This window comes from Saimiri boliviensis, chromosome 7 (genome assembly GCF_048565385.1).
Source record: "Saimiri boliviensis isolate mSaiBol1 chromosome 7, mSaiBol1.pri, whole genome shotgun sequence".
Classification (NCBI taxonomy): Eukaryota; Metazoa; Chordata; class Mammalia; order Primates; family Cebidae; genus Saimiri; species Saimiri boliviensis.
The window spans coordinates 21,471,957-21,484,778 of record NC_133455.1 but is presented as its reverse complement, the minus strand read 5'-3'; the positions used below and the strand labels follow the sequence as shown (position 1 = coordinate 21,484,778).

General features: G+C 47.3%; 1 protein-coding gene across 2 annotated transcripts in view; it reads left to right on the top strand.

Moving 5' to 3' along the window:
- ACAD10 (acyl-CoA dehydrogenase family member 10) overlaps positions 1-12,822 on the top strand; it is a 73,382-nt gene that overhangs the window by 57,185 nt on the left and 3,375 nt on the right. For both annotated transcript variants that reach the window (XM_074402224.1, XM_039471586.2), the window contains exons 13-19: positions 3,902-4,302; positions 5,164-5,304; positions 6,151-6,288; positions 6,398-6,488; positions 7,736-7,894; positions 8,554-8,726; positions 12,647-12,790. In XM_074402224.1, the coding sequence (XP_074258325.1) occupies positions 3,902-4,302; positions 5,164-5,304; positions 6,151-6,288; positions 6,398-6,488; positions 7,736-7,894; positions 8,554-8,726; positions 12,647-12,790 (1,247 nt within the window). The remainder of the gene's footprint in view (positions 1-3,901; positions 4,303-5,163; positions 5,305-6,150; positions 6,289-6,397; positions 6,489-7,735; positions 7,895-8,553; positions 8,727-12,646; positions 12,791-12,822) is intronic.

Genomic DNA, 12,822 nt, shown 5'->3' with positions numbered 1-12,822 from the left:
CACTGAGTGTCCTCAGCCTACCTCTCAGGAAGCCCTCTGACATGTTTCTAAGATCCCACGAGCTATCATCGTGGGTTCTAGCTTCTCGGCTCAGAGCTAAAACATCCCATCTGTTTGCCACCAGACAGAAAAAGGTCTTATTTGTTCAGGCCTTTATTCCTCTGATCTTACTGTGCACTCTTTTCACTCCCTCTGGGGAGTCCGCCAGATACACTGAGGAAATGACTTCATTTTCTCACGTAAAAACAACAAAATCCATTTTTTTGAAAGAATAATATAAAAATATACAATGAAGGGGGAAAAACCCAACTATGTGAACATAAATATTACTTCTGTACATTTGTCTTCTACAGTTAGCTTTAAATTTTTTTTATTTGAACAGTTGAGATATTTGGTACTGCCCTGGAAAAGTGGAGCTTAGAATAGGTCTCTTTTTCCATGGCATTCTCTCTATGGTGTCATTTACAAGAGACCTCAGATCAGCATTAGATTGGGAGGAAGATGAGAAAGACCAGAGCCCAGTGAGCAGAAGATTTAGTCTGTACCTGCCCAGCCCGTGTGTCCTTCTCCTTCCTTAATAAATGGGTACAGGAATGAGATTTCTGGTAGATGGCCACTGAAATTCTGTAAAGTGCTTATAACTGCAACTTAAGTAGATGCCAGTGATGTGGTCTCTTCTGCTGGAACTACATTTGGAAAATATGCCAGAAGCAATAGCTTTAAATCAACCCAAGCTCATACAAGTGACTTTTTCATAGACAAGGCAGCAGTCTCAGAGTGTGAGCCAACTGAATAGAAGAAAATTAAGAATACACCTCTTAACTGTGTTAGAAGAAAATCCTTATGAATAATAAGGAATGTAAGGGGAGCATCTTTCATTGTGCCGTGTGCAGTCTGAGGAATAAGGGGAAAATGCAGCCCCTTATACTCCTCAGCCCCTACTGTGTGTCTGCAGGGAAGGGGCTATTTGGTTCCCGACTGACTTCGCTGGGTTAGGTTTATACCTAATACCCAGAAGGTGCTCAGTAGAGACCTGTTGAGGTCCAGTGAGCTACCTCTCTGCTAGATAGCAAAGAATTTGGTTTCTAACTCTGTAAGGAATAGTTTAAACCATCTTTAACACCAAAGCTGCATGAAAATGGCTCTCTCAGCTGGGCATGGTGGCTCTTGCCTATAATCCCAGCAGTTTGGTAGACTGAGACAGGAGGATTGTTTGAGGCCAGGAGTTCCAGACCAGTCTGGGCAACATAGTAAGGCCCCATTTCTATTTAAAAATAAATAATTTATTTTTTTGAAACAGAGTGTTGCTTTTGTCACCCAGGCTGGAGTGCAATGGCATGATCTGAGCTCACTGCAGCCTCCACCCCTTGGGTTCAAGTGATTCTCCTGCCTCAGCCTCCCCAGTAGCTAGGATTACAGGCATGCATCACCACACCTTGCTAATTTTTGTATTTTTAGTAGAGAAGGGGTTTTACCATATTGGCCAGGCTGGTCTTGAACTCCTAACCTTTAGCAATCCACCCGCCTCAGCCTTCTGAAGTGCTGGGGTTACAGGTGTGAGCCAACACACCCGGCCTAAAATAAAATCTTTAAAAAAAGAAAATGGCAGCTGGACTCTCTGGCTCATGCCTGAATCCCAGCACTTTGGGAGGCTGAGGCAGGTAGATCACAAGGTCAGGAGTTGAAGACCAGCCTGGGCCAAGATGGTGAAACCCTATCTCTACTAAAAATACAAAAATTAGCTGGGCATAGTGGCAGGTGCCTGAATCCCAGCTACTTGGGAGGCTTGGCAGAGAATTGCTTGAGCCCGGGAGGTGAAAGTTGTAGCGAGCCACGATTGAGCCATTGCACTCCAGCCTGGGTGACAGAGCGAGACTCTGTCTTAAAATAAATAAATAAGTAAATAAAATGGCTGTCTCTTGAGAACTATCGATTGACTATGGCAGGAGCCAGAAGAAAACTAGGCCTGTGTAAGATCCATTTATTGGGCATTAGTCTTTTGGGCACATGGAAGTGCTAGAAGTAATCCAGGAGAGTGGCTATGAAAAAGTCCACTGTGAAGAGACATTGTAGACATGGATGTGTACAACCTGGATGTGTCTCAGGTACAGAGCTCTGAGTGATGGAGGCCATATTGAAAAGGCCACATGCTGAGTCATGTATGTATTTATGGGACATCTTGGAAGAGATAGACTATAGGAACAGAGATGAGTGGGTGCTGGGGATCAGGAGGCAGGGGTCAAGTACAAAAGGACACTGTGGAAATTTGCAGGTGATGGAAATATTTTGTATCTTCTTTTTTTTTTGAGATGGAGTCTCGCTCCGTTGCTTAGGCAACCTCCGCCTCTCCGGTTCAAGTGATTCCCCTGCCTCAGGCTCCCAAGTAGCTGGGCTACAGGCATGTACCATGCCTAGCTAATTTTTGTATTTTTAATAGAGACAGGTTTTCACCATGTTGGCCAGGCTGGCCTTGAACTCCTGATTTCAGGTGATCCACCTGCCATAGCCTCCAAAATTCTGGGATTACAGGCATGAGCCATTGCACCTGGCCACAGTATTCTATATCTTGATGGCAGTGGTGGTTACCCAACTATAGGTTTGTTAAAACTTGCAGAGTTCTACATTAAGGAGTTGTGTGTACACTATACCTTTTTTTTTTTTGAGATGGGAGCCTTAGTGTGTCACCCAGGCTGGAGTGCAATGGCACAATCTTGGCTCACTGCAGCCTCTGCCTCCCAGGTTCAAGTGATTCTCCTGCTTTAGCCTCCTGAGTAGCTGAGATTTCAGGCACATATCACCACATCCGGCTAATTTTTGTATTTTTAGTGGAGATGGAGTTTTGCCATGTTGGCCAGGCTGGTCATGAACTCCTGACCTCAGGTGATCCACCCACCTTGGCTTGCTGAAGTGCTGGGATTACAGGTGTGAGCCACTGCACTTGACCATCTTTTTTTTTTTTTTTTTTTTAATGGGAAAAGTATTTTTGTAAAGAAAAAAAAAGTCTTGATGCACATTTTATTTTATTTTATTTTATTTTATTTTATTTTATTTTTTTTGAGACGGAGTTTCGCTCTTGTTACCCAGGCTGGAGTGCAATGGCGCGATCTCGGCTCACCGCAACCTCCGCCTCCTGGGCTCAGGCAATTCTCCTGCCTCAGCCTCCTAAGTAGCTGGGATTACAGGCATGCACCACCACGCCCAGCTAGTTTTTTTGTATTTTTAGTAGAGACGGGGTTTCACCATGTTGACCAGGATGGTCTCGATCTTTCGACCTCGTGATCCACCCGCCTCGGCCTCCCAAAGTGCTGGGATTACAGGCTTGAGCCACCGCGCCCGGCCTTGATGCACATTTTAAAAGAAGAAAGAGACACTGTGAGAACCAAATAGTGAGTTGAGTGATGTTGGTGTTGATTCGATCCAGACAAAGTAGTGTCTAGAAATTGGCTCTTCCTTTAGTCAGTTGTGACATTGCTGTCATCAGTTTTGTAGAAAGGGTGGTCTAGGATGGAGGACTTCTTACAGCCCACTGGCAACAGCAGAGGTGATCTGGGGTGTTACTGATTAAATGTCGTCTTTTAGGAAAGCAGAGATCAAGAGCAGGGAGCAGGCTGACCTGATTTGGATTCTGGACCCCACTCCCCTAACTTCCAGCTGGCCCAAGTCACCTCCTTCTCTAAGACTCAGTTTTCTTGCCTCAAAGTGCAGGTGAAAGCAGTTGTATTGCTTTGGGAATTGAGTGAGCTACAGTGGCTGTTAGCACAGTGTTCGGTACTTAGCAAGTGCTTGGTACTTAGCAAGTGCTCAGCAAATGACAGTAGTTGCTGAGGTGAAAATGTCATTACATACAGCCCTATGATGGGTTGTGTGGGAGTAATCCCTGTTTTTCTTTGATTCTGCTTAGGGCAAGCAAGCTCTGCAAATGCGGAACAAACTGGAAAGCTGACCGAATTTGTGTCTAACTTGGCGTGGGATTTCGCAGTCAAAGAAGGGTTCCGGGTTTTCAAAGAGATGCCCATCAAAAATCCGTTAACAAGGTCCTTCCACACGTGGGCCAGGACCCAGTCCCAGTGGATTCCTACAGGCACCAGAAGTTACAGCTCCATTCCAGAAGCTTCCCCAGTTCATACCTCAAAGGGAGGTTTGGTTATCTCTCCAGAGGGTCTCTCCTCACCCGCCAGAGAGCTGTATTACCGGCTGAAGCACTTCATGGAGCAGCATGTGTACCCTGCAGAGACCGAGCTACAGAGTCACCAGACCTCAGCAGCCAGGTGGAGCCCCTCCCCACTGATTGAAGACCTCAAGGTAAAGTAGCCATGATGAGGTGGTAAGACCCTGATACCATGGAAAGCCCTCCCCTACCCCACCGGGCTCACCTGGCTATCCCAGGCAGTGAAGATACAGGAGCACTGAGTTGAACTATCTTTGCTTCCGTCATCTCAGAAAGAGCCAGCTCTTCATGACTCAGTTTCCATCTCTTGCTCTTGCTGTATGCCTGTGTCACAGGCAGATGGCTTAGGCATGACTGCACAGCCCAGGCAGCAGAATGCTGGGCCTTAGAAAGCTGGGGCAGGTTGGGGCTATCTCATGCATATTTGAATGATGTAAATTTAAAACAGTGATGTATCAGCTAATAAAGTCTTTCTTTAGAGAACCTGTAATATCACAGCTAGAGATCCTAATCCACAGTGAGCTGAGTTTCCATGTTGTCTCCCAGTGTTATCACTTCAGCTGATACACAGAAATACCCGCTGTTCTTTATCACATGAACCTTGGATTATGTTAGTTTTAAAGTTACTTGAGATCTTAAGGGGCACAATGCCATCATCATCTACTTTTCTATCTCTCTCTCTCTCTCTTTTTTTTTTTTTTTTTTTTTTTTTTGAGACAGTCTCATTTTGTCACCCAAGCTGGAGTGCAGTGGTGTGATCATAGTTCACCACAGCCTCAAACTCCTGGGCTCAAGTGATCCTCCCGCCTCAGCCTCCTGTGTAGCTGGGACCATACACACGGCCTACCCCTCCCAGCTCCTCATGTCACCTTTCTGGGCATACATGCATGTTTGGTTGCCTGCCTTGTTTCCTCCAGTCCCTTTCATTGTTTTTCATGGTCAAAATAAAATGAAGTCTTCCACTTTGGTTTCCTGACTTATTTTTTCCATGATAGGAGAAAGCCAAGGCTGAAGGACTTTGGAACCTTTTCCTACCCTTGGAGGCTGATCCTGAGAAAAAATACGGAGCAGGACTGACCAACATGGAATATGCACATCTGTGTGAACTCATGGGCACATCCCTGTATGCCCCCGAGGTACCTTCTTTAAAGTTTTCCTCAGTGTGAGGAACATCCTGATCTTCATAAGAACTCGCTCCTAAGTAGACCAGATTCAGGAGCACTGGCATGAATAAATGAATAATCTGCTATTTTCTATGTATATTCTTTTTTTTTGAGATGGAGTTTTGCGCTGTCACCCAGGCTGGAGTGCAGTGGTGCAGTCTTGCCTCACTGCAACCCCTGCCTCAGGGGTTCAAGCAGTTCTCCTGCCTCAGCCTCCCAAGTAGCTAGGATTACCAGCACATGCCACCACATCTGGCGAATTTTTGTATTTTTAGTAGAGACTGGGTTTCACCACATCAGCCAGGCTGGTCATGAATTCCTGACCTCAAGTGATCCACCTGCCTCAGCCTCCCAAAGTGCTGTGATTACAGGCATGAGCCGCTGCGCTCATCCAATTTGAAGTTTGAAATATTGATGTGAGAAGTCCAGGCTTGGTGGTTCATACCTGTAATCCCAGTACTTTGGGAGGCTGAAGTCGGGGGATCACTTGAGGCCAGGAGTTCAACACCAACTTGTGCAACATAGTGAGACCCAGTATGTACAAAAAATAAAAAGTAGTTGGGTGTGGTGGCCTACACCTGTGGTCCCAGCTGCCCGGGAAGCTGAGGTGAGGGAGGATGGCTTGAGCTGAGGAAGTCAGGGTTTCAGTGAACCATGGTCGTGCCATGACACTCCACCCTGGGTGACAGACGTTGACTGTTTTTTTTTAGAAAAGGACATGAAATCAGTATTAATGGTTTAAAAAAAAAAAAAGAGAAACAAATTAAAAAAAAAAAAAAAGGACATGAAACTGACGGTCATGCTTCTTTTCCTTCTCAGATATGTAACTGCTCTGCGCCTGACACGGGCAACATGGAGCTGCTGGTGCGGTATGGCACCGAAGTGCAGAAGGCTCGCTGGCTCATTCCTCTGCTGGAGGGCAAAGCCCGCTCCTGTTTTGCTATGACCGAGCCCCAGGTACCTCGTGTGGGCTGCCACTCACTTGCCTGGTCCTATTGGGTGTCAACCCCGCAGGGAACACAGGCCGTCTGCCGGCAGCTCTGACTGGAGTGTGCTCCCCACTCAGGTTGCCTCTTCAGATGCCACCAACATTGAGGCTTCCATCAGAGAGGAGGACAGCTTCTATGTGATAAATGGTCACAAATGGTGGATCACAGGTATTTGGCCTAAAATGCACTTTTCAAATGCACATCAGGGAGTCTATACTGATAGGTGCATCTCTGAATGCCTGGGTGAGGCCACCGCCTTTTCAAGTTGATACCAAGGAGATTCTTCTGTCACTTAGCACCCCCAGCAGAGGCAGCAACCCCTGGGAGAACAGGAGGGTACCGCGTGGAGCATGCTGTTCTCAGAGGCACTGCTTCACAGGGTAGGGGTGTCCCCTTGTGCCCACACATGGACGGACGCCTCCCTGCACGTGTGACCCCAGGAATCTCTCTACTCCCTGCTCTTCATTCTGCCTTGGGAAGCTCCCCTTCCTCAGTGGCTTCCTGGCTGCTCAATCAGGTGTATTACACCCTAAGGGCTAATGTTGATCCTGATGCTTAGGGAGTGTCCAGTGTCACTTCTGTAGGGCCCCCACAAGTAGCCATGGAGCTTACCTCCTGGAGCCCACACCTCCCTGGACATGAAGAATGAGCATCCCAGCTGGGTGTGGTGGCTAATACCTATAATCCCAGTATTTTGGGAGGCCATGGTAGGCGAATCACGAGGTCAGGAGTTCAAGACCAGCCTGGCCAACATGGTGAAACCTCATCTCTACTAAAAATACAAGAAATTAGCCGGGTGATGGTGGGCGCCCATAGTCCCAGCTACTTGGGAGGCCGAAGCAGGAGAATCGCTTGACCTTGAGAGGTGGAGGTTGCAGTGAGCCAGGATCGTGCCACTGTACTCCTACCTGGGTGACAGTGAGACTCTGTCTCAAAAAAAAAGAAGAAAAAAAGGACCATCCCCATTTTGCAGAGGAGGAAACCGCACTCAGACTTAGGTCCCTTGCCTGGAGCATGAGCCCCCAGCCAGCACGTAGAGAACCCAGAGTCAAAGGATTGCCTGATTCCAAGGCCCGAGCCCAGAGCCATTATGTGTGTACCACCTGTGGGAGCCATGCCAGCTGGCAGGGATCAAGTAGCAGTTTTCATCCTCTTGTCTCTAAATTGTATTTTCTACTCTACGTGATGCTTTTAAAAACTTGCTCTTATGATGTTGGATTCATTTCTCACTGGGACAAAACCCAATTTGCTCTTATTTCTGGTCAGCAGTCTGCAGTTGCTCATCTAATTACATGGAGCCTTAAAGAGCTCTGTCTGCTTGTTCGCTTTGCCTTTCTTGGGCCAGGACCATGTGTGTAGAGATTTGATGGCCCTGGTTTCAGATGATGGGGTCTATCTCTCTCCTTTCCTGGCAGGCATTTTGGATCCTCGCTGCCAACTCTGTGTGTTTATGGGAAAAACAGACCCACATGCACCAAGACACCAGCAGCAGTCTGTGCTCTTGGTTCCCATGGATACCCCAGGGATAAAAATCATCCGGCCTCTGACAGTATACGGATTGGAGGATGCACCAGGTGAGACCTCTAGGGTGGGTCATCCCTGGATGTGGATCTGTTCCCCAGGAAATGGCATTGGGGAGCCCCTGCTCTTGTTCAGGACTTGCCACATCCCACGTCTGAGGGTATGATGACATTTGGAGAGCCACGTGCTCCTGCATTTCATTTCCATATATGAATCTCAGGCACGCAGGCAGATTTCAGACAGGCATTTATATATTTTTCCCTTTTCTAAACTTAGAAGGTAAACAGGAGTCTGTGACGCAGGAAGCCATGCAGGGCAGATGCAGAAAGTAGACCCCAGACCTGCTCTTTCAGGCCCCAGTGTGGACAGCTGACCTCTAGGCCACAGCCCTGATTTGGTCTGCTCCCAGTTTGGTTCTCTGCTAACAGTGTTCACATTTTTACATTCAGTGTTTTCATAGGATCACTGCATTGTCACAAACCACTAGGAGCTTCAGCTTACGGTGGCATCATCATGTTTTTGTAAAAGGAATCACAGAATATTATTCATTTGCCATTATAAATCAGTGATTGATTTTTCTGTCTTTAACAGGCTCCTTTCTGCCATCCTTTTCCCTTTAACCAAGTCCTAGTTAGAAGGCTAAATAAAGGGCAAGGTCAAGTGATTCTCCTGCTATGGCAGATTGCTCATGGTGGTCGTTTGGGTCTTTCAGGTGGCCATGGTGAAGTCCAATTTGAACACGTGCGTGTGCCCAAGGAGAACATGGTCCTGGGCCCTGGCCGAGGCTTTGAGATTGCCCAGGGCAGACTGGGCCCCGGCAGAATCCATCACTGCATGAGGCTGATTGGGTTCTCAGAGAGGGCCCTGGCGCTCATGAAGGCCCGCGTGAGTGCTTCCCCCAGCTCCTAGCACTGTCTCAGAACCACCACCATCTGCTTTGGTGTTGGACTTCAAATCCTACCTGTTTTCTGAGTGCAGACCTAGCAGGTGAAACAAGGTGATATCCTTGCCAAGAAGTTGCGTTCCTGTCTTTGCTTTGCATCTGCTACTTTGCTGCCTTTTGGATTCAGAGCAGAATGGACCCCACTCTGTCGAGGTGACCAGAAGGAAAAGGCCAGGCTCTATAGCAGCAGAGGGCAAGGTTCCAAGGTGTAAAAGGGTCATGCTGCTAGCACATTATTAAAAGTTATTCTGGATGCCATGGCTCACAGCTATAATCCCAGCACTTTGGGAGATCCAGATAGGAGGGTCGCTTGAAGCCAAGCATTTGAGACCAGCCTAGGCAACAAAGAGAGTCTCTACAAAAAAATTTTTTTTTCTTCTTTTTTTTTAAATTTTTTTTTAAAGACGGAGTTTCACCATGTTGGTCAGGCTGGTCTTGAACTCCTGACCTCAGGTGATCTGCCTGCCTAGGCCTCCAAAATGCTTGGATTACAGGCATGAGCCACCACGCCTGGCCTACAAAAAAAAATTTTTAAGGGCTGGGAATGGTGGCATGCACCAGTAGTTCCAGTTACTCAGGAGGCTGAGGCAGAAGAATCACTTGAGCCCAGGAGTTTAGGGCTGCAGTGAGCAGTGATCGCACCACTGCATTCCAGCCTGGGTGACAGAGTGAAACCCTGTCTCTTTAAAAAAAAAAATCAGACACCAGAGACACCCCATGTTGCTTGTTTTTGTTCCTGGGGTTCCAGCATCTGGCCTGTATCACCCTCCACAGCAAATCCACAAAACTTTTTCTACCATGACCCCTCCCCCCCACCAAAGTTTGGAAGCGTAGGTTAAAAGACAGCTGCTGCCAGGACAGGCATTCAAATTGGTGATTATCAGTTTCAGAAAGGTGAAGCAAATCCTGAGACCAAAACCAGTGTCTCACAAGAACTGCTGTTCAAAGAACAGAGGCAGTCTGCAGTTTTGATTACTGAGCAGACCTGTAATTTACACCCTTTTGAGTTAAGACTGACCAGTTCTTTCTTCTTTCAAAGTAATACGCTCCTGTCTGTGGACTCAGGTACGGTGGGTACTTCAGACGCAGGTGGCAATAAATTCAACCTTCTGGCAGAACAGTTGGACTGAATGAGTCAGACAGACATCTCCAGAAAGTGCATAGCATGAATATGGCACCTCCATTCAGGACTTGGTTAGAGTAATTAGGAATCTACAAAAGATTTGCTACTAGGAGGTTCACCATAGTGCTCATTCTAATAGCAAAATTCTGGAACAACCTATAAGACTAACAATGGGTGTTGACCAAATAAACCACGAGATGTCATACAGTGAGATTTTAAATGATGCTGTGGAAATGTATTCCTTAACATGGAGAAATTGTTCACTATATACACTTGCATTTCGAAAAATAGACTGTGGCCAGGTGTGGTGGCTCATTCCCAGTACTTTGAGAGGCCATGGTAAGCAGATTGCTTGAGCCTAGGAATATGAGACTAGCTTGGGCAATATGGCAAAACCTCATCTCTCTAAAAAATAAAAAATAAGGCCAGGTACAGTGACTTACACCTGTAATCTCAGCACTTTGGGAGGCCAAGGCAGGTAGATCACGACAGGCAAGGAGATCAAGACCAGCCTGGCTGACATGGTAATACCCCATCTCTACTAAAATACAAAAATTAGCCAGGCGTGGTGGTATGAACCTGTAATCCTAGCTACTTGGGAGCTGAGGCAGGACTATCACTTGAATCCAGGAGGCAGAGGTTGAAGTGAGCTGAGATCATGCCACTGTACTCCAGCTGGGGAGACAAAGCAAGACTCCGACCAAAAAAAAAAAAAAATTGCCAGATGTGGCAGTGCACATCTATAGCCCTAGCTACTCAGGAGGCTGAGGTGGGAGGATCTCCTGAGTCTGGGAGGTTGAGGTTGCAGTGACCTATGACTGTGCCACTGTACGCCAGCCTGGGTAACAGAGCAAGACCCTGTCTACAAACAACAACAACAACAACAAAAAAAAAAACCAGGCTGTTAGCTTTGATGCAAAATAATGGCTTTTTTTTTTTTTTCTTTTGAGATGGAGTTTTGCTTTTGTAACCAGGCTGTTAGCTTTGATGCAAAATAATGTTTTTTTGTTTGTTTGTTTTTTTAGATGGAGTTTTGCTCTTGTTGTGATCTTGGCTCACCATAACCTCCGCCTCCCGAATTCAAGCGATTCTGTTGCCTCAGCCTCCCAAGTAGCTGGTATTACAGGCATATACTACCATGCTCAGCTAATTTTGTGCTTTTAGTAGAGACAGGGTTTCTCCTTGTTAGTCAGGGTGGTCTTGAACTCCCAAGCTCAGGTGATCCACCTGCCTTGGCCTCCCAAAGTGCTGGGATCACAGGTGTGAGCCACTGCACGTGGCCTAATTTTTTTTAAAGCAGGCTGGCAGCATGCAGTAGCTCACGCCTGTAAGCCCAACACTTTGGGAGGCCAAGGTGGGCGGATCACCTAAAGTTGGGAGTTCAAGACTATCATGGCCAACATCATGAAACCCCGTCTCTATTTTTAAAATGCAAAAATTAGCTGGGCATGGTGGCAAGCACCCATAATCCCAGCTACTTGAGAGGCTGAGGCAGGAGAATTACTTGAACCTGGGAGGCAGAGGTTGCAATGAGCTGAGGTGGCGCCCCTGTACTCCAGCCTGGGCAACAAGAGCGAAACCCCATCTCAAACTAACAAACAAAAGCAGGCTATAAAACAATATATAAAGTATGGCTCCCATTTCTGGAAAAAATAAGTATACTCAAGAAGGATAGAGGAGGATATCCACCAAATACTAACTTGAGGTGACTAGATGGTAGGATTCTAGGTGTTCTTACTGTCTTTTCTTGTTTTGGAAACAAGTAGTTTTTCTGCCATGAGATAAATTATTTGTGTAGATTGTTTTTAGTAAAAAAATAATAATAACTAGGCTGGGTGTGGTGGTTCATGCCTGTAATTCCAATACTTTGAGAGACCGAGGCAGAAGGATTGCCTGAGTCCAGGAGTTCGAGACCAGTCTGAGCAATTTAGTGAGACACTGTCTCTACAAAAAATGGAAAAGTTAGCTGGGTGTAGTGGTTCATGCTTGTGGTCCCAGCTACTCAGGAGGCTGAAGTAGGAGGATTGCTTGAGCCTAGGAGTTGGAGGTTGCAGTAAGCCAACCTGGGCAACAGAGTGAGACCCTGTCTCAAAAAAAAAAAAAAAAAAAAAAGAGAGAAAGAATAAATAAAACAAGAAAAAAAGAGGAATACTTAGAACCTTTTCTGATGCCTTGTGACTTTCAGAATTTAAATCCCCATTACAGATCATCCACGGGGGCGGGGAGTGGGGGAAACAATGGGGGAAGCTGGGCGATGGGGTTCTGCAGGGACCTTGGTCCCACTGGAACTGCAGGGCAGGAAGCAGTGCCTCGGTCAGCAGAGGGCACTCTCCACTTGTGTCATGTGCTGTGCCCACAGTCACTCCCTCATTCTCAGGAGTAGCCCTGGGCCAGATGCTGGCTCAGATCTGTGAAAACTGCTCCTGCCTGGCAGCCAGGCCTGCCCAGAGGTGCAATTGCTGGAATAAAGAGTTCTTGGAAGTAATTTGTTACAAGCATCCTGTGGACAGTGGCTGGCTATGGTGCACGTGATGTTTGTGTGTCACACCCGCTCCTTGGAAATGGCTCATGGCTGCATGTGGGCACCTTGCTGGAAAAGCTGCATGGTCCTGCTCTCACTCTCCTCCCCTGCCCTGTTCTGTCTGTGCTTCCACCCAGCTCTACAGGCCACCAGCCCCGTTCTCTCATAGTCACCCCCAGCCCAGCATATCCTCAGCCCCATGTCTCCTGTGTCAACAGGTGAAGTCCCGCGTGGCCTTCGGGAAACCCCTGGTGGAGCAGGGCACCATGCTGGCAGACATCGCACAGTCGCGGGTGGAAATTGAGCAGGCACGGCTGCTGGTGCTGAGAGCTGCCCACCTCATGGACCTGGCAGGAAACAAGGTAGGGGGAGCAGCAGCAGGCCTCCCGGAGGC